We start from the raw sequence: 26848 nt of genomic DNA on the forward strand, positions 1-26848 counted from the left end.
GGCCTAGCAGTGACAAGTCATCTTGCCTCAATTTCTTTTTTTTCTCTCTCCTTGCCAACTGTGTAAACTTGGTAAGTTACTGAGTCTAGGTGTCACTTTCCTCAGAGATAAAGTGGGGACACTAGTATATAACGATAGTGTTGTCTTAGGATTGAATATGTTTTGTTCTTATGCCTCATTTATTGGTAGTATTAATAAAAGCATTTCTGATTTGTATGGTCACAGTATAATCAACAAATATGTGTATAACAATTTTTAATCTATATATTTTTTCAAACATATTATTATAAGGGCCACTTAACAACATTGAAAATTAGTTACTTATAATTCCCATCTAAAGAAAAGAAAACTGGGTATAGGGGAGTAAGGGAAGAGAAGGCTGTCTCAGTCTGTGAAGGAATTTATAATTAGTTCACTAATTTTTTGGAAATTCTTGAAATGATCATATAAAATGATTCTGAAACAAAATAAAATGACTTCATGAGGCATGGTACTTCAAATAAAAATGAGTGATACATAATACTCATTACTACTTCACTGAATAGCTTTATTGTTGAAAAAGAAACCACTGGTATAGAATATTCTGCTACAACATAATGAGATTCTTACCTCATGGGTCTTTCCAGGCTTCTGTCTATAGACGACTGATACAAGGAGGCCTGTTAAGATAGAATAACAGTCCCATAAAAAATTTTACCGTGGCAGAATTTTGTTCACTTTTCAACATTAAATTAGGTATCCTAAAAAGAATATTATAAAAATTGAAGTTGAAAGTACCATTCATTATGACTGTAAAAATGTCTTCCCAGAGAGACATCCTGCAACCTGATTTCTACTTTGGACGTATCTGCTTTCTTTTCTGATATAATGCATTGCAGTTCTCTGTGTAGCTCAAATTATCCGCAACCCAAGCATGCATGGAGGAAATTAATAATATTTTCTCAGGAACACTGAAATAAGAGCTAAAGTTATTCTACAACCTCAACTTTAGAATCTTACCTGTTGACTGTAAATAGAAATTTCCTATAGAAAGGAATGGTTTGATGTTTAAAAAAATTTGCAGCCATCATTCAATCCTTATAAAACATCACATTTTAAAGTCTGTTATTGTTGTTATGAAGTATTGTCTTCAAAACGTAACACATAAACAGAACTTAAGACACCATTCATCTGTCAACATAGACACGACATTTAAATAAAACCCACGGAGTTTGACTTGAAGAAACTAAAGTACCTGGTACTTCAGTCAGGTAAATAATTACACTTTTACAATTCGGCGAGTTCAGGGTTAGTTTAACATAAATGAGCTAAAGAATCAAAATATAACTTTTTAAAAGTGCACTTTAAAATTTTTCCTTCATTCTGAATGAGACACTGAAATAGATAGTAAGCAAAACTGATAATATGAATTTTTTATTTTCCATGGCATCTACTGGGATAATTGCTAAAATTTCTAAAAGGCAAGAGAGGACACTGAGCTATCAAGTGTTTGAGGTGACACTGTGGTATGATGTCCAGAAAGTATAGGGAGATGGCTGGGTGCGGTGGCTCATGCCTGTAATCCCAGCACTTTGGGAGGCCAACGCCGGTGGATCATCTGTGGTCAGGAGTTCAAGACCAGCCTGACCAACATGGTGAAACCCTGTCTCTACTAAATACAAAAAATGAGCCAGCTGTGGTGACACATTCCTGTAATCCCAGCTACTCAGGAGGCGGAGGCAAGAGAATTGCTTGAATCCGGGAGGCGGAGGTTGCAGTGAGTCGAGATCGTGCCACTGCACTCCAGCCTGGGCAATGAGAGTGAAACCGTGTCTCAAAAAAAAAAAAAAAACAAAAACAGGGAGCGGGGAGGGATGGCATTGGGAGTTATATCTGATGTAAATGACGAGTTGATGGGTGCTGACGAGTTGATGGGTGCAGCACACCAACATGGCACAAGTATACATATGTAACAAACCTGCACGTTATGCACATGTACCCTAGAACTTAAAGTATTATATATAAAAAAAGAAAAGAAATAAAAAACCCAAAAAACCAAAACCAAAACAAAAAACAAAACAAAACAAAAGTATAAAGAAAGTATAGGGAGATGTATATCAAGTATAGATAGTTTTGGCTTTGGTCATGATTGATGATCAATTCATCACAGATAAAATTTGGTTTGCTGAAGAACTGGAATTCTAGTTTAAAAACATTTGTTTGTATGAAAACTTAAAAATGTCAGCCGGAAAGGCAAGATTTGACAAATGTTGTCTTAAGTTGCTATCATCTAGAAACATTTTATCAGAGTATTAAAATCTACTTAGTGGAAATCAAATCTCACTTTACAAACTATTTCTATAACTCAGTTTTCTATTAATTGGTAAATCAGCACCAATTAATCAATGAAAACATTAGTATATAATTTTGCAATTCTGTATGAATATCAGTCTTACAAGGTCCCTTTTGCATAACTTATGCTTCTATTAACTAATATTTTAATTCTATCTTACTAAATGAAAATGGAATCTTGCCTAGAAACAAAAGCATCTCTGCACGAGAATATTCCCATCCTCCTTTCAGACAGAAAAAGTGGATTCTAATATTTTTAGTTCCTAGAAAATATTTAGATTCCTAGGTTCTCAACAAATATAAAATTAGGAGAAAAGTATGGTTTGCTAGTCTGATATGTTTACGTGGTTATTTTAATTTGCTGAGTGCTGAATCAGACACTGGGAAGGTAGAAAAATAGATACTAAATATGAAAGAAAGCAAACAAGTAAAAAAATAAAATCAGATAGTTGTATTACCATTAGGAAATATTAATTCTACTTGTTTGCAGAAGAGCAACACCAACGAGCCTGAGAGCATTGGCGTCTGTGCAGAGCATGGTTTTCAAGGGACACACTTACACACAGCTGATGAGCAAAAAATGTCAAGTTCAGAACACTCTGAGAACACCCCGACCGTGATGAGAAAGCTTGAATTGTCAACTTACAAAGAGCCTAAACAACATTGTAACGTGAACTAAAACGTAGTGTAAGAACTCACTGTGTTTCAGGGTTAGGCTAAGAAACTACTATTTCTCCTTGTACTGGTTTCTACATTCAAAATAAACTAAAACCAGCTTTGTGGCTTCATGTACACTCAGAGAAAGTTCAGTATTAAATTATAAGATAGCAGTAAAAAATCTAGATTGATGATTGAGAGAAAAACTTGTACAATCATTGTAAGAAGGGTACTCATCCCAAAATGAAAATTATCTCCAGAAAAGAGGTTACAAATTTTACCAATTATGATCTACCAAGTATTTACATATTACCATTATTTTAACACACTTAGAAGGTCAATTTAGTGAAGTACAGATACTGAATCACTCTTTCTGTTAAGTAACTATTAGATTAAATTTTGCTTAAATATCCATAACTGTTCTTCATTAATGCCAGTTTTCCAGTTATGGATTAAAAACTATGTTATTCATGGTAATATATCAGGCAGTTGATAAATGGTAGCTAAGGTAATGTCTAATCAATTACATTTTTTAACCAGAAATGTTTAATAACAAAATGTTATTAAAAATCCAGAACCTTAAGAGAATATATTTTCTTACATTCTGAAAAACTATAATGTGAAATTAATAACATAGTTAACATATGCTATTAGAATCATACAGCACTCCCTCTCAATCCCAGAGATAACTGGCAAATAGGTCAACTACTGGCAAAGCGCTTTTTATGTGTTTTTTTTTTTGCCACTACCATCACATGATAGAATGCAGAGAATTAAGTTTCTACTATTTCTATGCCCAAGAATTATTGTGTAATATTAATTATCAGAACTCTTTTCAAAGAAATTCAATAGTTAACAAGAAATAATATTAAGTAAGTAATTTCTTTTTAAAAGATTTATCCTCTAAATATATATCTTGGAAGTGCTGAAAAGTGTGATATACAGGAAACAGCACTGAAATGAAGGTTAAGAGATATATATATGTTTTTCCGCCACTATCGTACCATGTGATTTTGGATTTACTTCTTAAAATTATTGCACTCTACTTTTTTTTTTTTAACTGAAAAATGAGTGAGTTGGACATGATGCACTCTAAATTCCATTTCAGTTATCTATGAACCAACTACCTTAAAAACACCCTAGAAATATCTGAGAAAAATATCTGACCACATTGAATTTCAAAATAAATTCTTGGGTTGCTCATATGTTGAAATGAGACTCTTTCTGCAGATATTAAGGTAACATAACATACAGAATATAACCCCTTGTTTTATTTGATTTTCTTCAGATTACATGCCTGCCTGCCTGGCTATAAAATGTAAGCCTTTAGAAATGGCTGAATTCAATAAACCAGAATGTTCCTGATTACTCTATTTTACTTTTTATTTAATATATAAATATTTTGATCACTTCTCAGTTTTAACACACACTCTGATGTTTACCACAGGGTAAATAATTTGAAAATTGCAAATTGAGACTCTAGAAATTTGCATATTTCCTTGAGACTCTATACCTGCAATTCCAGTGGTCACCACTATGTGTCAGTAGTACCTCCTACAACGTAAATGTTCTATTAGTTTTGTTTTCCAGTTGCACATATTTAAGACTTCTAATGAAAATAAGATATTTATTGTGTTATAGTATTCACTTAAGACCACAGAGCAACTACTGTGCAAAACACAGTTTATTTACTTTGTTCCCATGCTAGTTGCTTCTAAGAGTTCCTTGTAAGGAGGCTTTTACGTAGCTGATGGCTACCAAAACAGTGCCATTTCTGCTTGTGTCTTCTAATGAGTCATTTATCTACTTTCTAAAGTAATTTTCTGCTTTTCTTCGCAGACAGCAGGGTAACAAGCTTTTGACTCTGGATCATTTCTGCCTATTTCATGCTCTCTTTCAAATAAAACTCTGATTCAAATAAAAATGTACATTGGCTGCCATAAATTTTTCACTTAGTTTATTATTATAATCTCTTAAGTAGAGATTGCAAATGCGTTTCATTTTACATGCCAGTGATAATTCGTTATAGTGGCTTCCTGGATTACAGTGTTGAGAAGGAGTAATAATGTCTGTCATGGGTATGAAACTGGGAAGTCATGATACACAGTTTCCAGGTATTTGCCAGCCCTGTTCTTGACTGATAATACAATCTATAAGTTGTATTTAGGAAAATGAAAGAATAACAATAAATTTTAGAAATATGTGGGACATAGGCATCTGATTATCCACACTCCAAGCATTATAATAGAATGGTTCTAAGAAGCCCTCTAGTAGTATTTTACTCTGTCTAATAAAAACAGGTGGTTAATATATGCACTAAGACTAATACTTTGGATTTTTTATTTTCATACTGCTGAATACCAGAACTACATAGGATAGTATAACTAGCAGTTGTGGTTGGAATGATTCTTCACCCAGAGTCCAGATATAGCCAACAACTCTGGTATAATTAATGTCCAGGCAATGATACTGGATGCAACATAATGATGCAAAGATAGATTTTTTTTTTTTTCAAAAATAGCTTAGACATTACAGAGAATTGTAAAACACAGATGTGCGGAATCACAGTCACAGCCTCTAAAGGAGATATCTGAAAAAGAGAGAATAACATGTTTTTACCTCATTGAAAACACCAGAAGAATGATCTTGAACATAGTCCAGAGGCTTTTTAGGAGGCTGGGTGTAGATGCACCATAGAAGCAGAAGTGTAGGGATGGAATGGAGGAGAGTCAATGGCAGCAAGGAATGAACATGTGGAAAAGGTGACAACAGTTAGAAATTGAGTGTTGACAGCACCAGCTACACAAACAGAATGACATGAATGGAGCAAAATAGGGGCAGCTGGGAGGAAGTGTGCAACATTTGCAAATATTCTCAAGCACTGGGAAAATTCGCTAGTGTTCAATTAGTATATTTATAAACTCATTTTGTCAAATTTAATTAGCACTCCTAGTCTCTGGCCACAGAGGAATGCAAGGTATATTAAAGAAACATTAAAGGAGCAAGTGGATAGCATGCTGGTGAGTTTCCATGTGTGGCTGAAAATGATTATGGAAAATGCTGATAATTTAGGCTCAGTACAGAATAGTCCCTATAAGCTTTCTTTTTTAAATTTTTTATTTTATTTTTTTTTTTGAGACAGGGTTTCACTCTGTCACCCAGGCTGAAGAGTAGTGGCACCGTCTCAGCTCACTGCAACCTCTGCCACCTGGGTTCAAGTGATTCTCCCACCTCAGCCTCCTGAGTAGCTGGGATTATAGGCGTGTGCCACCACCCCCAGCTAAGTTTTGTATTGTTAGTAGAGAAGGGGTTCACCATGTTGGCCAGACTGGTCTCAAACTCCTGACCTCAAGTGGTCCTCCTGCCTCAGCCTCCCAAAGTGCTGGGATTACAGGTGTGAGCCACCACACCTGGCCATCCATATAAACTTTCTAACCAACAGCAACAATACATATAAAATAAAGCTAGAGAATGTTTTTCCTTGAAATAAAATACATTTACATTCACACTAAGATACAAATGAGAAAAAGTGAGAGAAAACATTCCTCCTATGAGATAATAACGTAGGCAAAGTTCTTTGGTTTGTATTCATTTACAGTCACTTTTGATTCAGTTCAATAAGCTCCCTTGAGTCTAACCAAGTCTCCTTTGCAGTTTAATGGACAAAAGAGACTACCATCACCAGTCAGTAAACCATATATGGTCAATATACAAGTATATAAATCAGCATATGGTATAGAAATGGTTATATCCTGTTTTCTAAAAAAACCATCGGTGTAACTGGTATGTTATTTAAGGGTCTAAAATGCATGAAAACATGTGTAACCGACACACATCAAATGCACTGCTGTTGGTGGATACAGTTCCTAATCAGGGAAGTTGTTAACTGAACCTCGAGTTGACTCTTTTTTCTTTTTTTTTTTTTTTTGAGATGGAGTCTTGCTCTGTTGCCCAGGCTGGAGTGCAGTGGTGAGATCTTGGCTCATGCAAGCTCCACTTCCCGGGTTCACACCATTCTCCTGCCTCAGCCTCCCGAGTAATTGTGACTACAGGCACCCGCCACCATGCCTGGCTAATTTTTTCTATTTTTAGTAGAGACGGGGTTCCACCGTGTTAGCCAGGATGGTCTCAATCTCCTGACCTCCTGATCCGCCAGCCTTGGCCTCCCAAAGTGCTGGGATTACAGGCGTGAGCCACCGCGCCTGGCTGACTCTTTTTTTATTTGAGACGGAGTTTCACTCTGTCACCCAGACTGGAGGGCAGTGGCGCAATCTCAGCTCACTGCAACCTCTGCCTCCCAGGTTCAAGTGATTCTCCTGCCTCAGTCTCCCAAGTAGCTGGGACTACAGGAGCCCGCCACCACACCCAACTAATTTTTGTATTTTTAGTAGAGACAGCGGTTTCACCATGTTAGCCAGGATGGTCTCGATCTCCTGACTTTGTGATGCGCCCGCCTCAGCCTCCCAAGGTGCTGGGATTACAGGCGTGAGCCACCGCGCCTGGCCTCCAGTTGACTCCTTATCCCAAAAAGGCTAAGCAATAAGGCCCAAGCTCGGGGCTTCCTCTGGTGGGAGTCTGGGGATTAGAGAAGTTGTGATGCCTTTCACTAGCAAGTCTGGAAATCAAGATCCACAGAGCTTCCTGAGTTTCTTCTTTCCTTATATCCCTAGTGGTAAACTAGGTACAGTCACGTGTTGCATAACGACGTTTCCGTCAACGATACACCCCACAGATGACGGTGCTCCCATGGGATTATAAGACTATTTTTACCTTTTCTTTGTTTAGATTTTCTTAGGTACACAAATACCTACCACTGCGTTACAGGTGCCCACAGTATGGAGCGCAGTAACCTGCTGTACAGGTTTGTAGCCCAGGAGCAATGGGTCACACCACACAGCCTCGGAGTGTAGCGGGCTGCAGCTTCTGGGTTGTGTAAGTACTCTACGATGTTTGCACAATGGCAAGTTCATCTGATGACACCTTTCTCAGAACCCGTCCACATCCTTAAGCAACACGTGACTGTATTTTATAGTGGGATTACTCTGGCAGTGTATTATACTGAGAACTGCCCAGAGATTTTCATTTTTCTTTAACCGCCTCTGCGTTTAACTTCTTACTCTGCCATTTACTATTTGGGGCACATTACTTAACCGCTCCAGTCCCCATTTTCTTCTTATTGGCGGGACATCAGGAGGCCTCGAGGAGATAATGAAGACAGAACTCCGCACTCTCCAGGTGCCTGATGTTTGCTCAGCAAACAGGCCTCTCAATGTCAAGGTGCTCTTCTGCTTGAACTAGACCAAATAGACTGTAAACAAATACAAATCTTCTAGAAAGTTGTAATAATCGCCTGAATATTTCAGCACAGAAACTACCTCAACATTGTGAACTTGCAATGAATTAGATATAAAGACCTCATGAATGATCTACATTCCTATATGATTACCATATAGGAAATGTCTGAACACATTTAACCATTTGGTACAGAAACGAACCTGGACTCCACTGTACCAAATTTGTGTATACATTATGCATTCCACCTTCGTTCTCTGAATGACACTCACGTCTCCTGATAATGGTATTTTAGAAATCGAACAGTATATACCTAGTTTTCTTATATTAAGAGTCTAGCCTCACTTACCGGGCGTCCAAACTCCAGTTCTGAAAAGAATTTATACCAGGGCTCATTTTCTAAATCTATGTCATCTGGGTTTATGCGATCAGTCTAGAGCAGACGTGAAGGAAAAGGGAAGGAAAAGGCAATACTGAGCAAAGTGAGGGAAACGCGGTGTGGCACGAAAACATCACGCGCGCATTCACACGCAAACATGCATCACCTCTCACCCCACGAACCTCAGCAGGAGAGAACGGAGGAAGTAAAGTAAAACAAGTAACATGAGGATGTGAAGGCGAGCTCCATGGCAGTGGGCCCCTAGTTCTTTCCTCTGTCCCTCGTTTCTAATTGGCATAAGTGTGGACAACTCTTGCTTGAGTTGATCCACGTATGCTTGAGGCATGAGCTATGGACCACTCTCTCGGGCAGCGAGCCTGGGTCTGGCTGGCACGCCTGATGTTTGGAATAGGCTCAACCCAGTTGCCAAGTAGCTCTTTTGGGCGAGTCACTTCGTCGTCCCTGCCCTCGTTGGTGGCTAGCAGTCCCAGCATGGGAGCCTGCAGCCTGCAGCCTGCAGCCAGTTCACTGGGGGCAGGCAGGTGGAAAGCCTGGGATGGGGAAGGGTGCGGGAGGGGTGGGAAGAGAGGCGAGCTGGGGGAGCGGGACAGGGCATTGGGGGGCTCTCACGGGCCCATGGATGAGAAGATTCTGGGGCCTGGGTGGGTGCGAGCGGGGCCCGGGGTGGTGGGGGTCGCCAGGCTCTGAGCAAGCGAGGGCTGCACCTGCACACCTGCCGGACATTAAGAAAGGTAAGGAAGGGAGGAGCTCACCCGGGTGGGAGACAGAGCCGGGGCGCGCGAGCTTGGTGTGGGGGCGCCACTCCGGGGCGGAGGGGAGGGGCTACCAGTGACTTCTCCGAGTCCGGAGCTAGAAAGAGGCTTCCGGCCAGGTTCCCTTGGAACAGGTGTCGGAGTTGTTGGGAGAGGGGGCTGCAAGAAAGAGGGGTGCAGAAGCTGGTTCATTAGATGGAGGCTCTGGGCGGAACCGCGGGGACAGCCTGGCAGGGCGCTGTGCCTGCGTTAGGCCGGGAGGGGAGCGCGCGCCGGAGCGCGAAGTGTCCCCAGGGACCCAGGCACCTCGGGGCGATCCGGCCGCGGCGAGCCCTGCCCACCAGGAGTCTCTCGGAATGTGGAGCAAGACGCCCAAGATTCGCCTCCCGGCTGCCTACTTGGAGCTGAAAAGGGGATCTGGTTTTTCACAATAGGGTGGATGGCGGGGCCGGGGAGGGAACTTGGGATAAAATCCCATCTTGGTTTCCTTGATGTTCTAATTTAGAGAAAAAGCCCATTTTATACTTGACTTGCTTCCCTTCAGAGGTTTCTGAATGTTGTTTTTAAGATGAAAAAACTAGGAGTGTTAATATAAACAGTTGGAGAAAATACATACAATTATTTTAGGAATAGAAAACAGATGTAGTGTGTTTACTTAGCAATATCCTTAATATTTTCAAATAATACACGCCTGACTAGATTGATTCAGGCTGCTGATTTTATATTAAGTCTAAGTGCTTAAAGTACTATATGCAAGTTATTACTTCTTTGATAATTACTATATGACACTAATTAAATGTGGTAACATTGAAGAGTGTACAGTATCTTAAATCAGAAAAAAAAATTCTAAGAAAAATTATATGGTTCCCTAAAAGCTACTGATTCTGGCTAGCAGAGGAGCTGTGACTCCCAAGACATATTCCAGGAGGACTAGTCAGTGCTCACTGCGTCAGAGCAATTCAGTATCATTTGCTTACAATTCTTAAAGGAACTCAGGGACTTAAATTAAGTAGCAACATCTTGGTTATGAAAGAAACGCTATGTAACCTTTGCAGTGCTGGGAGCCTGAAATGTTCCACATTCCAACAAAAGCCATGATTTTGACATTGTTCTACTGTTTTATTGACTCGTTGCATTTACAAGTTTTGCTAATGATACACAGTCTACACTTAATAATAAATTATACTCACAGTGTTTTTAGTGATGTGACTGTTTCAATATTTTATAATAAAAGATTATGACAGTTATTACAGACAATGATAGAAACGTTTGAGGCATCATGACAAAATAGTGCAAAAGCCTAAGTTATCCAAAAGATGCAGTGATCATAATTATAAAGACTGTGTAGTGCCCCTGGGAAATACTCACAGTGAGATACCAAGTGGTAAAAACAGAATCTAACCAGGCACTTGTCCAGTAGTTACAATGGTATTGCAAAGCTTGTCTCTGCATGAACACAGTCAAGAAAGTCACACATACACAAAAGACTACAATGGTGTTCTGATATTGAGACTGTTTGTTTTTTCTTTCTTTTAAATATTATTTTGCTTTATTGTCATAATGTTATCTTTGTAATAAATAAATTCAGAGAGAATATCCTACTATTAGACATGGGAAATGCCTAGAAATCTTGAGATATTTTTCCTTACTTATGCCAGTATTATATTTGGTTTACACTTCAGAAGTAATAATGAAATTGGTACAGACAAAATATTCTAGTAACCAATTTGCTATTTTCTGTTGAATTTAAAATTTTAATTCAATTTACATTTGATTCAATAGTTGCAATCATATTGAGATTTTAATGTCAATAAAGTACTCTTTTTCTCCAATTATTATTTAGATCATTATAGATGCATAATTATTTTATGAAATGGTTTTACTGGAGCTGGTTTTTAGGGAAACTGACAGTAGAGAGAATTTCCAGTAATATCTCTTCTGTTTATAGAGACATACTATTTCTTCCACAGGAAAACTAACCTCTGACTCTTTTAAACTTCATAGTTTCTAATGTTACACACTGAATGACATTACATTATTAATTGATTATTATAACTTCTGCTTTCAAGTATAGTATTTTGTTTTGCTAAGGGGAGATAGGAACTTCTCTTAGAGGAAACGAATCTGTTTAAGAAACATTATGAACAGCAGAGGGCAGCCAATTTACTAAATGAATAAGACTTGTTAGCTGTGTAACTTTGACTCCTACCTTAAGAAAACATGTAACAAATGGATACACCAAGTCCTGATTTATAGTAATGCATCTCTATGATAGAATATGGAAAAGGAAACAGAATATCTACCATCTTGCATCATACCTTAGAATGGCAGTTTTCCATTAATTATGCTTTTGTTGATTTAATATGTCAATTTATAGTTACAATGGGCAACTATCTAGAATGCATGCCAATAGAAATTAGCAGAGGAAACACCCCAAACAATGATAGCTGGTAATTATCAATAACTGTGGAATGCAATGAAAGGCACATGTTTGAGCAGAGTTGTGTTAAAGGAAGTGTTAGTGGCAGAACTAGAATTTTGTTTTTGCTGTGGTTAACCTATTGAATCTTTTAAGTCATGCAGTAATTAAATGTCCTATGGAGGCACTGCTAAGGAACACGGAAGCCTCACAACTGTCAGTGACACACATACAGATGGTCAGTCAACAGATGGATATACACGCAAATCACTCATCTCAGTGATTTCACACTTTCCATGCGGAACATGGACATTCCTTTGAGGACAGCACTAATATTAACACTCAGAAACTCATTTAGGAAGTATGATTATGGTTCACTCTAATTGCTCAGAAAAGGCAGAAGAGCAAAGATACTGATATGCATCTTTCCAACCTTGGTGTGATTTTTTTTTTTTTTTGGTTTCTTTTCATAAAAAAAAAAAAAACAAAACACCAGCAGACCTCCGTTTAAAGCTAACTTTGTGTCATCAGTGCAAGAGGATGTGTTTAAGAAAAACTACAACTATAAATCACATGTGATCCTTACTTTAAAGCTACCAAGGGTGAACAACTTTAAAAATGTGAGTGTTTTCTACAATTAAAAACATTCAATTGCTTTTGTGGTTATAGAAATTCCACTAAGTATTCTCAGGGAGGGCATATGCCTTCTGTACGTTGTTCTAACAGAAAGAAGTGCTGGTGCTGTTTCGGTTTTGAAAATTGTGCTCATTCCATTTTAAGCTTTAATGACATCGACTACCATGTTTTATATTTATTGTGGTTTCACAATAAATGCTATATACATTATCAGTTGGGATAATTCTTAACGGTCACCAGATGAAACTCCTTAAATTTTTATAGTTTAAGTATTGACTGACAATCTTTATTGATAAAGAAGCTTAAGCTCACTAAGGGTTTAAATTGCATTTCAACTCGGCACAGTGTTTTCAATTATTATTTTCTTCTGCTTTTGTCGTGTTCAGGTTTAGTTATTGTAGGGTAAGGTCACATTTTCATATTTTTTTACTTTCTTTTTTTTTTTTTACTGTATCAAGCATACAGAGGTCCTAAACAAATGCTTTATTAATTTTTTTTTAAATGTAACATTACTCACCTACAAACATATCCAATGTAACGGGATGTAAAGGTTTTAGTAATACAATCCCAGGAGAGCTTTTATGATTGTCTCATGGAAAAATTAAATTGTGGAAATACGGTTCTGATTTGCGGTTCAAGTCAGTTCAAGGCAAATTCCTGGTGACCGCTGCTAAGTACTTTTCCAGATCAAACATTAGGCCCAATTAATTAACATTTCTAAATTTACAGTCACATGAGTATTTATGAGCTTCAAAAGAGTGCACTCACTTTTGCTTGCCCTGTTAAAGAACATAAACACATACGCCACTGACTCCTAAGGAAGATCTTTCTGCCAGGGTCTTGGGAGGACTTTTGTTCAAACAGTACTAACCCCTCTGCCTCCTCTGTATCCCAGGGAACCATGGGATTCGTGAGTCACTACTAATAGCAGTGTGTCAGATCCCTCCAAGAATGTTTGAGACCCACTGGGCTTTTTGCACTAGAAATACATAGATTTCATGGATAAGCAACAGAACAAGGATTCAGTCCCTCACCAACTTTATCCGCTAACTGCAAGGGTGAAACCTGTGTTCATTCACTCGCTTAGAAATTCCACGAATGCATATTCACTGAATACCCACTATAGGCCAGGCATTGCGCCAGGTGTTGGGGTACAACTAGTGGACTAGTCCCGGCCCTCACCTTCAAGAAGCTCAAAATCTCATGAGGAACACAGTATGCCATGGGCACATAGCAGGGAGAGCCTCCAACTAGTGCTGAGGAGTCAGGCACATTCCCTGGGGGAGGTGGGATTGTGCTGGGACCTGGAGGATGGGATGGAATTCTCCATGTTAAGGAAGACGTGGTGGGGAGAGCTTTTCCTGGTGGGAAGGAGCAGCCTTTACAGAGATCCAGCAAGGCGGGAATTGAAAGTTCTCTGTGTAGCTGGATCCTAGTGAGGCAGGGAGGGTGGGAGGAGAGAGGAGGCTGGAGAGGTCAGCTGGAACCCCATCACAGGTCTTCTGTAAACTATGCTCAGGGTTTTAGATTTTGCTCGAAGGACAGTGAAGAGCCAGGGGCAAATTTTGAGCTGGAGGTTTTGTAAAGATTTTCTAAAGATTGCCTCTGCTGTGGTGTGGAGACTAGACTGGAGAGGTAGGGAAATGAATTAGGTGGCTGTCACTGTAGCCCAGGCACGGACAATTGTGGGCCAGAAGAGAGGAGCGGCAGTGGCATTTCTCCTGGCAGGCAGACATTGAGTCCACTGGAGGAGAGGGCACAACCCAAGAGGACCCTTTGGAAAACTGGGCGGATGGAGAGGCCGTGTAAAGATTCAAAAGAGCAACACAGAATTACCTAGGTGCTGTGCATGGTTTTCAAAAATGAAAAATGAAAAGAGCAAAGGAATGCTCCCAAGCCGTCTTGGAGTCAAAAGACATGAGAATGCACGGATCAGACCTTGATGGCCCTCAGCGCTGGCCATTCGCTGTGATGCCACTCTCATTCAGCACGCGGCTCTTCAGTCTCTAGCTTGTATTTTCAAACACGTCAGAATCTTATGTAAACAGTATCAGTATGCAGCCAGTCTCCGCATCACCACTGCCCACCTGGCTCTTTTTGTTTTCTGATTTATAGCGGCAATTGAAATGAAGTCAGGACTAATTTTTTAAAAAAAGATAATGAACTAGTCCTACACTGCAAAAGCTGGCTAAAATGTTCCAAATGGCCAGCTCAAACCATTTTGCTTAAGGATGGTCCTCTCCAAAATTGCTTAGGAGGGGTAAAAATGTTGGTTCTTTCCATTTCTCCATAAGATAGCCATTCTCATTTCCTTCTAAGTGTCTAAGTTCCTTCTACTTATCTTCTCCTGTGGCTGCAGAGACCTATCCACACTCGAATGTCTGTCACACTCATGGCTCCAGATCTTCCTGTCTTACAACCAGTCACATCTGCTGGTCCTGTGTGGTAACTGCTTAGGGCCTAAGTTTCTGATAAAGTAAATCAAGTATACTTTATTATAAATTAGTCAATAAATAAACTAATTCATACTGCAAAATCAAATAAGCGAATCTAATAACGACTACAACTTAAATGTGTTTCCTGCTCAGCTACGCCTGGAGTGGCTGTACAGCAGCGACCAAGTGCACCAGGCATGAGTATGCCCGGGCTCAACTCCTAGTTCTGGCTCCCACTGGCTATGTCTCCCTGGGGCAAGGCAAGCTAATATGTGTTTCAGTCTCTTCATCTGTAACACGGAAATGCCACGTGTCTGCTTAATAGGACTGTTGGAAACTTTACATGAGATAAGGCATAAATTACTAATGACAGAGCCTGGCATAGAGTGAGTGCTCAATAACGATTTACAATGATTGTTATTGCTATTATTATTGCTATTGTAAAACAGAGTCTTTAAAGGCTTTTTTAACCCAAAGACAAGAGTAACGTGCGAATTTCAGTCCCAATGATAGGGTCAATGTATAAAGCCTAAATGGAGCAAAGGGAGCATTTTTTAGTTGTGTGTGTGTTTTAACCATATGAGAGGCTGTTTACTTTGCACAAACTCAGATCTACTCTTGCGTAGATATTAAATGACAGACCTGAAGTTCCTCAAGGTAGAGAGTGTGTCCTGTTCCCCGCTGTGCGCCTCACATAAAGCCTGGCATGTAGCTGCTGCTCAATCAGTTCTGCTGAATGACTAAATAACAGAAATATCCTGGTGGGAGAGCTTCTCAAACCAGTCCTGTTTCCTGACACCACAGCTTCCAAGGCATTCCCATACATTTACCCTGTTCATTATCCTAAGAGTATCATCAATTATCAGAAAGGTCATTACAGTTTTGTCACTTAATTTAAATCTGAGATGTATTATTTTGCTGTTTTCAATGTTATGCAATGGTGACATTGTGTTTCACTCAATTCTCATTCTGGAAATTTCAGAGTAGCATGATACTCAATCATAGAAACTAGTAAATGGGTTATAAGTTTGCAATGGTGCCTGCAAATCAGTGATTTTTTTTCTTTCAGTTTTTCTTTTGTAGTCCTGTTACTCTAAAAGATATGAGTTATTTAAAGAAAGGGTAAGAAGGCTTAGATAAATATCATGTATGAAGTATCCGATGATAAGGTTTTGAACATGCTTCTCCAGAACACAACCACAAATACAGGGTTTCAAAAACTAAATCAAGGACACTCATGCTGGGTGTGGCAAGGCTAGGGTTTCCAATTAAACCACAGGGCTGGCCTTGGATTATATATGAGTGTGATTTCTTGGAGACTCTTGAAGGAGCTCCACAAAGAAAACTCTTTTTTTCCTGTTCACTGACACCTAAAATTCTTTTAGAGCAAAAATGAGAGTAAATTGCAATTGATTGCAAATGTTTTCCTAGAAGTAGATTTGGAAGGAGATGCAGAGGAACTGTGGAGTTTCAAAGAAAATCCTGAGGGCACTGATTTCTGAGGGGAAGCAAAGGACATGCAAGGGAGTATTGGGGAATCAAAACTAAAGGCCAAGGGAGGACCTATGTGTGAGCCTGCGCTTCGAGGAGGGAAGTGGTTCTTCTTAAGTGTATAGATATTTTTGTTTGCATATAATCAAATAATTGGAAAAAATCCTGCAAAGTGAAATATAATCTTGATCCATTAGAATGACAATCAATCAGGAAGCTTGAGGCTTGGTAACCTGAGGAGGGATTTAATAAGAAGCAATTAAAACAACTTGTTATAAAAAGGGCATTTGGAAAATTTCCCCTTCATCCAAAGAAATATTAAAAAGCCAATATGGAAAACAAGGGATAGAACTGCCTGGGTTCATGTGTATTGGGGAGATTAATTAACGATTTTTCTCATTAGCAAGCTATGATAGCAATTAAGCATTGCATTTATGAATGTTTTTTAAAAGTTAAACTCTGGTTAATGATTAGGCACAGTTATAGTTACATGCAAATGAATCTTGCATATAAATATATATATGTGTGTGTGTATACACATGTGTATATATGTGTATGTATATACACCTACGTGTGTGTATATCTATAAATACACACACATACACATACACACATAATTGGTCAGTAAAGACAATATATTAGAACATGTATCTTTCAATTCTGAGATGAGATGTACAAATCATGATACAAAATAAACATGATTTCTAAGTAATTACCTTTGTGACAAAAATTGCTAATGGATCTGAAATTCAGGTTTATTTGGGAACCCTGGGAGCCTAGCGAGCTGGCATATTCTGTTTAATGACAAGTGCTTACTGGTCTTTCATGCTGCAGAATTGATGACTTGCCAGGTTCATATTCAAAAATACTCCTTGGCTCAGACCGAAATTTTCTTGTGTCCACTTTTCTGTCGGGAGGATCCCAGTCATGCCTAGAAATAAACAACAAATCACACATTAAAATAATCCTTTTTGCTTAAAGCAATTGTATAAAACCAGTTATCTGTTTTCGAAGTTACTTTTAGTATAGTTTTAAAAAAATCTCTCAGGATAAAAAGTTAATCTGTGAAAAATACCACATTCCCCTGCGCTGGCTCAAAAAGTCACATGAGGTGTTTGTAGACGCGCAAAGAGTGACCAGTGAGTGAGCCCCTGGGTCCCTACTGGCAGCTATGTATGTTTCTGCTTAAAATAGGTGGCAGTATGCTCTGCTGAACTATGTGCGTTTAACCCACCACTTTGTGACCTTTGTGATCCTTGATCCAAAGTGACAAGGAGCAATGCACACACCATGTTTGATCTTATTTCTTGAAGTGGGATCATCGCTTGGGAAGAGTACAGAAGTGTCATGTGGGTTGACGTGTACCAGAGCAGGCAGTGTGGTACAGGAGGTCATCTTTTGGTGTGAGCCTTGAAAAACCAGAGTCAAACATCTTACTCATGGGAACCAGCACTTTTCCCCCAACGAATATCTTCCAAGAGGCTGTCAGAAGACTTATGAAGGAAAGCTTCAAAAAAGGGTTTTACAGAATTAAGCTTTTCTAGGCTGCTGAGCAAAAGAAAAAGGCGCTTTTGGGTTTGTTTTGTTTTGTTTTCGAGACAGAGTTTTCCTCCGTGGCCCAGGCTGGAGTGCAGTGGTATGATCACAGTTCACTGCAGTCTCAAACTCCCAGGCTCAAGCCATCCTCTCTCCTCAGCCTCCCAGGGGCCATGGTTTTTAGGAGGAAGGATTTTCTGACTATAGATGGGGGTAATTCTGATTCCACAGAATGGAATGAAATTCTTGCTCCATGGCCCATTGGAAATAGAAACGCTCTAATGGACAGAATTAGGGGCAAGTCCTAGCTTTCTACTAAATTCATGAGTGATATGGAGCAAGACCCCTTCAACTTTCTCAGTCTTCACTTTTTTCCATTTGTGTAAAACGCAGATAGCAATAATGTGTTGTTCTTCCTTGCAGAGAAGTTTTGAGCATTACATGAGATAATACGTATGAAAGCTACATGGAATTTTTTAGGAGGTTATCATATGTTTTAGTGAGATATTTAACTTCAACAAAACATACAGGATAGGTAATACCTTTAAATCAAAATGTTAATTTTGGTTATTTTTTGATGACAAAGATAACAATCTGTCTAGAAAACAAACAGTCTAGAAAACTGTTTCTCAATTTTAAGGCCTCACATAATTCATCCTGAGGAGATTAGTACTAAAATGAGAATCCCTTCACACATGAGGTGTGTGTTTTGGTGGGATATGCTGTACCCTATATGATCATCAATTACTCTATTATGACACTTTTATTTATTTTTTTTAGTGAAGATGGGATTTCCCCCTGTTGACCAAGCCAGTCTCAAACCTCCGGCCTCAGGCAATCCACATACCATGGCCTCCCAAAATGCTGGGACTGGCGGGGTGCAGTGGCTTACGCCTGTAATCCCAGCACTTTGGGAGACTGAGGTGAGTGGATCACGAGGTCAGGAGTTAAGACCAGCCTGGCCAAGATGGTGAAACCCTGTACAAAAATTATCTGGGTGTGGTGGTGGGTGCCTGTAATCCCAGCTACTCAGGAGGCTGAGGCAGAGAATTGCTTGAGCTCGGGAGTCGGAGGTTGCAGTGAGCTGAGATCGCACCACTGCACTCCAGCCTGGGTGAGAGAGTGAGACTCCCTTTCAAAAAAAAAAGTGCTGGGACTACAGGCGTGAGCCACCACGCCTGGCCTGATCATCAGTCACTCTTAATGGTACCATAGGGTGTTGAATACAATTTTTCTGGAATGGGTATGATAATGCTTCATAACCAGCATTAATACGAAATAATTTTTATATTCTTGTTTATTAATTGCTAGGATAGCATAGGCCTTGGGTTTCATCAGAGCTGAGCTTGGACTCTGGTTTGGACACACTATAGCTGTATGAGCTGAATAAGTTCCTTCCATCTTCTAAACTGCAGTTTCTTCCTCTCTAAAATAGATCATATCTCACTGGGTTGTTCTCAGAATCAAATGATATGACACAGAAAAAGCGCTTAGCCTAGTGCTTGGCTTGTCATGAGCGCTCAATAAAGGTTACCTATAAGTAGAAGTATTAGTCATAATCCCAGTAAAACTAACACAATAAAATGTGTTTACGAATTTTGATTTTCATGTGGATAGTTTGTATAAAAATATTTCAGTGGAGAAATGAAAACTCATAATGAAATACTGGTAGAAACAAGTCACAGACACTTATTAACTAATGCCTCATTATGATTTATGAATAACGTTCCCTGCTTTCAAAAATGTCTCTTATTAATAGACCTGGGGAAACAGAAAATTAACTGCATAGCCTGTAACCTGGTATACCAAAGGAAGTCCACGTCCATTATTTCTATTTACTTGTCTCTTAATATGTATGTATTGATCGGAAAGCAGAAAATGTGCCCATATTACTTCAAGTCTAATTTAGGGCACTCCAGTATCATGAAACAAGACAGTGAAAACATTTGCTACAACCCCAGCAGAGGTCAATATGGTACATGTATGGACCAACAAGATTATACATACACCGTCTCTGTGATGTGTGCACTGATTCTTCTGCTGAATGCCATGTAGCCTTGTTCTTATCCTAAGCTAAACACAGACCACCCTGGGGGGGGAAATGCCTTACTTTTCTGTTGAAGACCGATCTCTTGGTCGAAGTGGTGGGACTGGAGGTGGAACATGTGGGGGAGGCACTGGGGAGGACACATCCTTAAAGGCATTAGTGCTGTTGTCGGAGTGGCTTTTGGAAAGAGGTCTGTAGGTTTGGGTCTTTGCAGCAGGGTGTGACTGAGCACTGTAGGGTGGGTTGTACAGACCTATCATGACAAAAAACAAAAGTAGACAAAAAGCAGAAGCAAATAACCTCTTAAAAAGGAATTAAATTATGTGTCCCCCTCGAAATAGCCAATAATTGCATAGAAATTATTATCAATAAGCATATTCATCATGCATACATTAGAAGATAGGTTTTTAAATTTATTAATATTAATTTACTAATTTCCATTAATTTATTAATTACAAATTTATTCTGTACATAAGCCTTGATTACAGTAAATCTTTGTCAATTATTTCAGAACTAGTAATAATTCAGACTGGTACTAGGAATAAACTGATAAGTACTCAGCAAATTTTCTCTTCAATTGTATACACTAAGAAAATAGTTAAGCAGCTGCTGAAGGGGAGGGGAGCAGTGCAAACCTCAGAACCTGGTCTAAAGAAAGAAGAAAAAAAATAGTTGTGCACCTGTCCTGAGCCTGTGGCTGGGCGGGGAGAGAAGGCCTGGGCAGAATCCCCTGAGGCAACATTCGGAGAAAGTGATGAAGGGAAAAGCATTTCTCAGGGATCCCTCCCTCCAGCCTGCAGATCCCTGCAGGAGAGACCCATGCTCGCCAATTCAAGTGGCAATGCCTGGAACCGAAGTCATTCCATTATGACCACTGGCAATTCTGAGTCAGAAAAGTGGCCCCGCCAAGGGGGATTTTAAAAACCTTTCAATGAATGGTTGCATTTTGGAGCTAAAAGCAGGAACAAGGTCACCGAATACTTTGTTTGACTTGTTTTTGGTGAAGTGTATCTGAAAGATCTTACACAATTGGAATCATTCTCTTTGCTGATAAAAGATCTTTATCTTATTTTGTACCCTGGGTTACAGTGTGTCCTTTCAGCCTGTCCTTCACACTTTGGTTAAACATTCCTGAAGCTGAGAATAAACAACAGTGGGAATGAATGAGATAAACCAGTATTAGTTCTCATTTCCATGAGAAAAGTCAATCCTTTTGTTACGCATGCTCTGAGAAAGGAAAAGAAGTCATCCTCCTAATATATGAACTGAAAACATGTGCTCAAACAGAAGGGTAAAAAAGGTGGTTGTGTGGTTCTTCCAGACATTGCTGAGCATAAAATAGACATTGCAAGCAAGGAAAGCCATCCTACCTGCATTGTATGTATAAGGAGTATTATACATGTCTGTGTCATCATCTAGAAAATGAAACATAAACATTATGGTAATACAGATTGCCACCAAAGCATAGTGAGACAGCAGAACTTCAGGGAAACAACAGAAATCTGTTAGAAAAGCAATGTATTTTTCCTAGTTCATAATGCCATTTTTTTTTTTGAGACAGGGTCTTCCTCTGTCATCCAGTCTGGAGTGCAGTGGTGTGATCATTGCTTACTGCAGCCTCCAAACCTCCAATCCCTGGGCTCAAACCATTCTCCCACGTAAGCCTCCTGAGTAGCTGGGATTACAGGTACGTGCCACCACAGGCCTCTGCAAACTGCCCTTTTTTGTCTGTAACATATTCATCTTGCTGCCCTCCTCACAGCATGCAGAGTCAGGCCCTTGTCCTCGCTTCCCCAGAACCCTCTCTGCTCTGCATCGCGAATTTCCTTTACCAAGTGCTTTAGTGCTCTCCTGTCTACAGAGCAGGCTCAAGCAGACCTGCTCAGACTCACTCTCTTGATGAGAGCAGACAGGGGTGGGCAGAGGAACAATGTGCCTGTTTACCAGGCAACACACCAATTTAGACTGTGGACAGGGGAGGATGGAGGCTGAGGCCAGAATGCCTGGTTGTCCTCCATGGGGAGGCTCCTTGGCAGCTCAGGTGGTAGGCAGAGGCACAGGGATCTGTCACTGGAGGGGTGATAGAAAGAGAATAGGACGCATGCTGAAAAGAAAGAGGACGTGGAGTTTGCTGGGGTCTTGACATTGTATATGAATCAAACCTATACAAAAGATGAATGTACCCCTTTCTACCCACTAGGACCTGATCAGAAAGCAGAGCAGCAAACATACCCGGCTTGTGCACCATGTGAATTTGCTTAAACATCGTCTTGTACCAGTCCTTTGGTCGGTCGACTGTCTGTAATGAACAGAGCATCCAATGGTTACAAACTGGCTTCTGATCAACATGGCGCCTCAGTGTTTTCATTTCTCTATTTTATCTTCTTAATAACAGAGTCCCATTCTGTGATAAAATGTTCTGACTCTTTACTATGGCTTTGTGACAATTTCAGCAATTTATTTAGTTATGTGTGCAGTTTGTAAATACATTACCTTGTGTTTGAATTTAGGCTGAATTGGAACTTCAGATGCAATAGTTTTATTTTTTCAAATTATAGCTGTGCCCAGCACTAGAGAGTTGATATTTGCACCAATATATTTATATAAAGTTCACTTAATAAAAGTTGTTGTTGTAATAAATTGCTTAACTCCTTTTGGTAGATAATGATCATTATCCTTAGATGCTTTTTATTGAATGTTCTGTCAAGACGGTGTTTTCAGAATTAACTGGGGAATATTTTTGACTCAAACTGTATTCTGATCAGCTTGGCTCTAGAGAAATAAATTTGCTATTTACTAGTCTAAGTTACTGAAATAGAGAATGTAGTAGGCATCCTAGAGTCCTAGAGAAAATTTAAGAATGTAGATATTGCTTCAAAAATTTTAATATGATAATAAAGTATATACAACATTGGCTCTGCTAAAGTTGTAAGTTCCTTGAGAGTAGAAGTCCTCCTGGATCCAGGCTTCGGACATGAGGGGAGCAGTAAGTTGTAGTGGAAAGATGAAATTAATGTAGAATCTTGAACCAAGATTCGAATCTTGGTTCCTTAAATTGCTGCTTAATACAGCCTAGCAATACGAATTTGGGCAAGTCATGTCAACCTTCTTGAGCCTCAGTTTTCTCCTCTCTAATATGACATAATTATAAGTCCTAGGATTGTTATGGAAATTGAATGAGGTGATGTCTACATAAGGCCTAGAACAATGCCTAGAATACAATAACTACTCAATAATAACACTAGGGAACCACAAACATTTGTAGAATGAAATCATGAATGAAGGTAGCCTCTTGGATGGAACTCTGCCTTTCTGTACACCTGTAAAAGTAGACACGTGCTTTTATAATCGTACTCACAGATTTTGCTTGGTAAGATCTTACCCCAACTCTCTTAGAGCTATCTGGGCAACAAGCTTCACCATTCTGCTTATAGTAACTAAATATACCAGACTTTCCAAGACAGCTCTCGTGACTTAAAAAGTTCCGTTAGGACTGATACAAAAGTTTTCTTATACTTATTAGACTGAGCTTTGGTTTAGATTTTCTTGCCTGATCTTTTTTTCCTCCCAAGAAATGTGGTCACTGCATTTTTCATCTGGGCATTATGGGTTTTGTGCTATATCTAAATTTATTTTGACCTCTGGGAGTATATTATTCTGAAAATCACCCCAAATACAGATTAACATTAAGGGCCCCTTGACTTTGTTGTGAGTCAGCTCTTCATTCTGGGCTCTTTCTCCATGGCATAGTTGAGGTTTTTGGTGGAATATTCAGTCAAAGGATGGGAAATGGTGGAAGGGATTGCAGTGATGAAGCAAGAATCTATTATTTGCTGGCTCAAAGTTGCTAAACATGTATCTTTCAAGAAAGTTTATTTTTATAAAGGACTGATTTCTCTTTCATTAAACCTCATTTCTTTTATGGTACTAAAGCAACAGAAAATACAACATAACATTGTGCAAAAATGTTTTCCTGGACATGCCAATGGCAACAAGGAAGGGTATGAAGTGAGTTCTATCACTGTATATGGCAATGCATCTTGACAGGTTTTTTTTTCTTCACTTGCTGGAGGGCCTGTATCAGGTAGAATCTCACAGTGACGCCATCTGCTAGCTTTATATGGTGAGCACAGAGAGGCCAGAAAATGCCCCGTTGGCAAAGGAAATATGAAGCTGGTAAAATAAAATATTAAAACTCTGTGTCCCTTTCTGAAAGAAGTACTCTCAGCATTTAAAGTTCCTTTTGTAAATTTTGTAAATGCCATCATAGAGATTGCTATGCCTAAGGTTCAGAATAAGAAAACAGTCTACTCAAATTTCAGGAAGTTTACTTTTGTATGTAAAATCACTTTGCATGAAAAACAGCTACTAGCAATTCACTATGCAGTTTTTTCTACAACCTTGACTGAATAGAACTGAAGTTTTACATTCCTACAGTTTTCAAAACATCGGAACTCTACATCAATTTAACATGCAGAGATTTCAAAAAAGAAAAGAAAGACATATTTTCTACATAGCAGTATACAGTGACTCTGTTCTATTTTTTTCTCCTTTTCAGTTTTGAAAATACTCAATCAAGTGTTATATTGGAAGTAGAAGAAAAGAATCTTGTATTTCACTTAACTAGCTGGCCTTAATGACACAATCTCATGGGAGCTGAGCCCTGGCGATTTCTGTTGTTTTGAAGAACAGCAGTAAAAGGTTCACATAGATGTCCTAGGTCACATGAGAGAGGGCAATCTGGAGGGCTGCTTGCCTTCATTAAAATAGCTCAAAAGTACTGTTTGTTGACTCCTGGCTTTCTAGAGTTTCTGGATGACTTTACAAAATTCTGTTTCCTCGGCATAGGCTGGCTGTCTAAAATGATCCTACAGCATGGTACATTGCGACAGTACCACCTTTCGCAAATACACTGAATCTGATCATCACTACTTTCTGCGCACATGAGAAAGAAAAACAACCTTGGAGAGTCTTGGCCTGCTGTGGCTCAGAGACAGCCTGACTTGACATTTATAATCACAGCTAAACAAGGGGATGTGCTCGGGAGGGCTGTATAGTTAGTGTAAGACGAGAGTCCTCATAGACCTCTACCTTCTTTGTCAAGTTTTAAAGGTCTAAGTAAGAGGACAATTATGCATAAAAATTACAGTTCCTTATAAGGAACTTCTGCATTGGTTATATTGTGTTTTCTATTTTATAGAAGGGAAACTGGTATTAAATGGGTAGTGTGTTGGCTTATGCATACCCAGACGTGCTTTTGATTTGGCAGTGGATAAACATTTAAAAATTTTTAAGATGATTTAATTTTCATCAACCATCTCTAGCATCTCAGTTTTTCCTTTTGAAACTAACCAAGCAAAGTCTGGTTAGTTAAGGAAATTATGTCTTATAATGGACAAAAACGTGGACCAGGCTTGCATGCTCATTATGTATCATTTATTGACTGAAAAACATACTCAGTTATCTTTGATAAAATCCTCTCAGACAGAGTCTACAACTACATAGAATCAGGGCTTCTTAGTTTTGTCTGTACTATGCCTCAAGTGTCAGTTACACAAAACCAGTGACACCGTATCTGTCTGACTGTCTATCTCTACATAATTAGAAGAAAGTTTCAAATTTAACCATTTTGAGTCAGAAATCTTACAAGGAAAATGAACAAGAAAACGTATAACCAGAAACATGTAATCATCACAAAATGAAGAATATTGGTCATAATCCCTGAACTTTTGTTTGGCACATAAAAATATGGCAATTGTCAGTTTCAAGACAGATTGTTAGAGCATCATAATTAGTCACATTCCCTCAATCTAATGAGTCTAAAACCCCAGTAACTGCTGTACAGATTTACTTTTTGGCTTCCGGTTGTAATACAGATGCTGAGAATAATCCATTTTAAACTCTTCTGTCTGTATATAAAACACATAATCCCCATATAAAAATGTAAAGTCAAGGAGAGAAGAAAATCCCCACACTTTATCGTTAGTTCTTTTTGACTGTTTCCAATCTTACCATGGCTTTTTTTTTTCCTGATCTCTTTCCTGTTCTTTGCCTCTATCCCTTATTGTCGTGGCTGCCCAGGTCTGCATTCCAGGGGAGCAGCTCTTGGCCACACCCCAGCTTTGCATGGGTCTTGCTTCAAAGTACATGCAGCCGTGCTCCCTCCCCGCGGGGGGCCCCCAGCTTCACCTGCAAAGGTGTTGTTGCTCTCATCCTGTCCCCGGCTTCCTTCTCTCGGCTGGCACAAGCCTTCTCTTCCAGTGGACTTGGTCAGCCAGCTGCTGCCTGCCCAGGTTCTCAGAAGCTGCCTCTGCTGCTGCTGCGTTTTGCCGGAAGGGGCTGCCCAGATACACTGAGCAATGCTTTGGCAGAGTTTTAAAACTTAAAAAAAAACCCAAACACTTTCACTTATCATCCCAGGAGAGCTCTCAGCAGGCACGGCTGAAGAGGGACACTAAAATGTGTACTTTTCTTCAGACAGCTTTTCCTTTCCATGACATTAACTCTCTTCACTCCAATCATCTCACCTCCCAACTCCCAAATCACAGCTCCCAATCCCCCGGTGTTAACACACATCCATTTCAAGAAACGAATACATCACTGGTTTATTTGCAATGCACGTGGGAATTCAATGCAGCCAAAGAATTTTCACTGTCTCATTCCTTCTCTTTTGTCTCTATTGCCCTAAGCCTCCTTGGTAAAAGGTAAAAGAAAAACAAACAAGCAAACTAAACCACACAACATAGTTTTATCATTTAACAAAATCGCAATGTTCACGATGTTTCATTCAAATAGAAAAACAGATTGTGTCATTCTCTCCCATCGACAGCTTTCTTTCTCTGCCACACACAG

General features: G+C 39.3%; 1 protein-coding gene across 50 annotated transcripts in view; it reads right to left on the reverse strand.

Annotated features, from left to right (window-relative positions):
- SORBS2 (sorbin and SH3 domain containing 2) overlaps positions 1 to 26848 on the reverse strand; it is a 228439-nt gene that overhangs the window by 45337 nt on the left and 156254 nt on the right. For 32 of the 50 annotated variants that reach the window (XM_033215897.1, XM_033215896.1, XM_033215883.1 and 29 more), the window contains 8 exons: positions 22229 to 22295; positions 21367 to 21411; positions 20060 to 20249; positions 17230 to 17344; positions 9433 to 9591; positions 8630 to 8713; positions 5608 to 5664; positions 610 to 659 (listed from right to left, as the gene is read on the reverse strand). In XM_033215897.1, coding sequence (XP_033071788.1) covers positions 610 to 659; positions 5608 to 5664; positions 8630 to 8713; positions 9433 to 9591; positions 17230 to 17344; positions 20060 to 20249; positions 21367 to 21411; positions 22229 to 22295 — 767 coding nt within the window. Of the gene's footprint in view, positions 1 to 609; positions 660 to 5607; positions 5665 to 8629; positions 8714 to 9432; positions 9592 to 17229; positions 17345 to 20059; positions 20250 to 21366; positions 21412 to 22228; positions 22296 to 26185; positions 26558 to 26848 lie in introns of those variants that run through there. The other 18 variants (XM_033215902.1, XM_033215901.1, XM_033215914.1 and 15 more) reach the window with 6 other exon arrangements.

This window comes from Trachypithecus francoisi, unplaced genomic scaffold, assembly GCF_009764315.1.
Source record: "Trachypithecus francoisi isolate TF-2019V2 unplaced genomic scaffold, Tfra_2.0 Lachesis_group1, whole genome shotgun sequence".
In the NCBI taxonomy this organism is placed as follows: Eukaryota; Metazoa; Chordata; class Mammalia; order Primates; family Cercopithecidae; genus Trachypithecus; species Trachypithecus francoisi.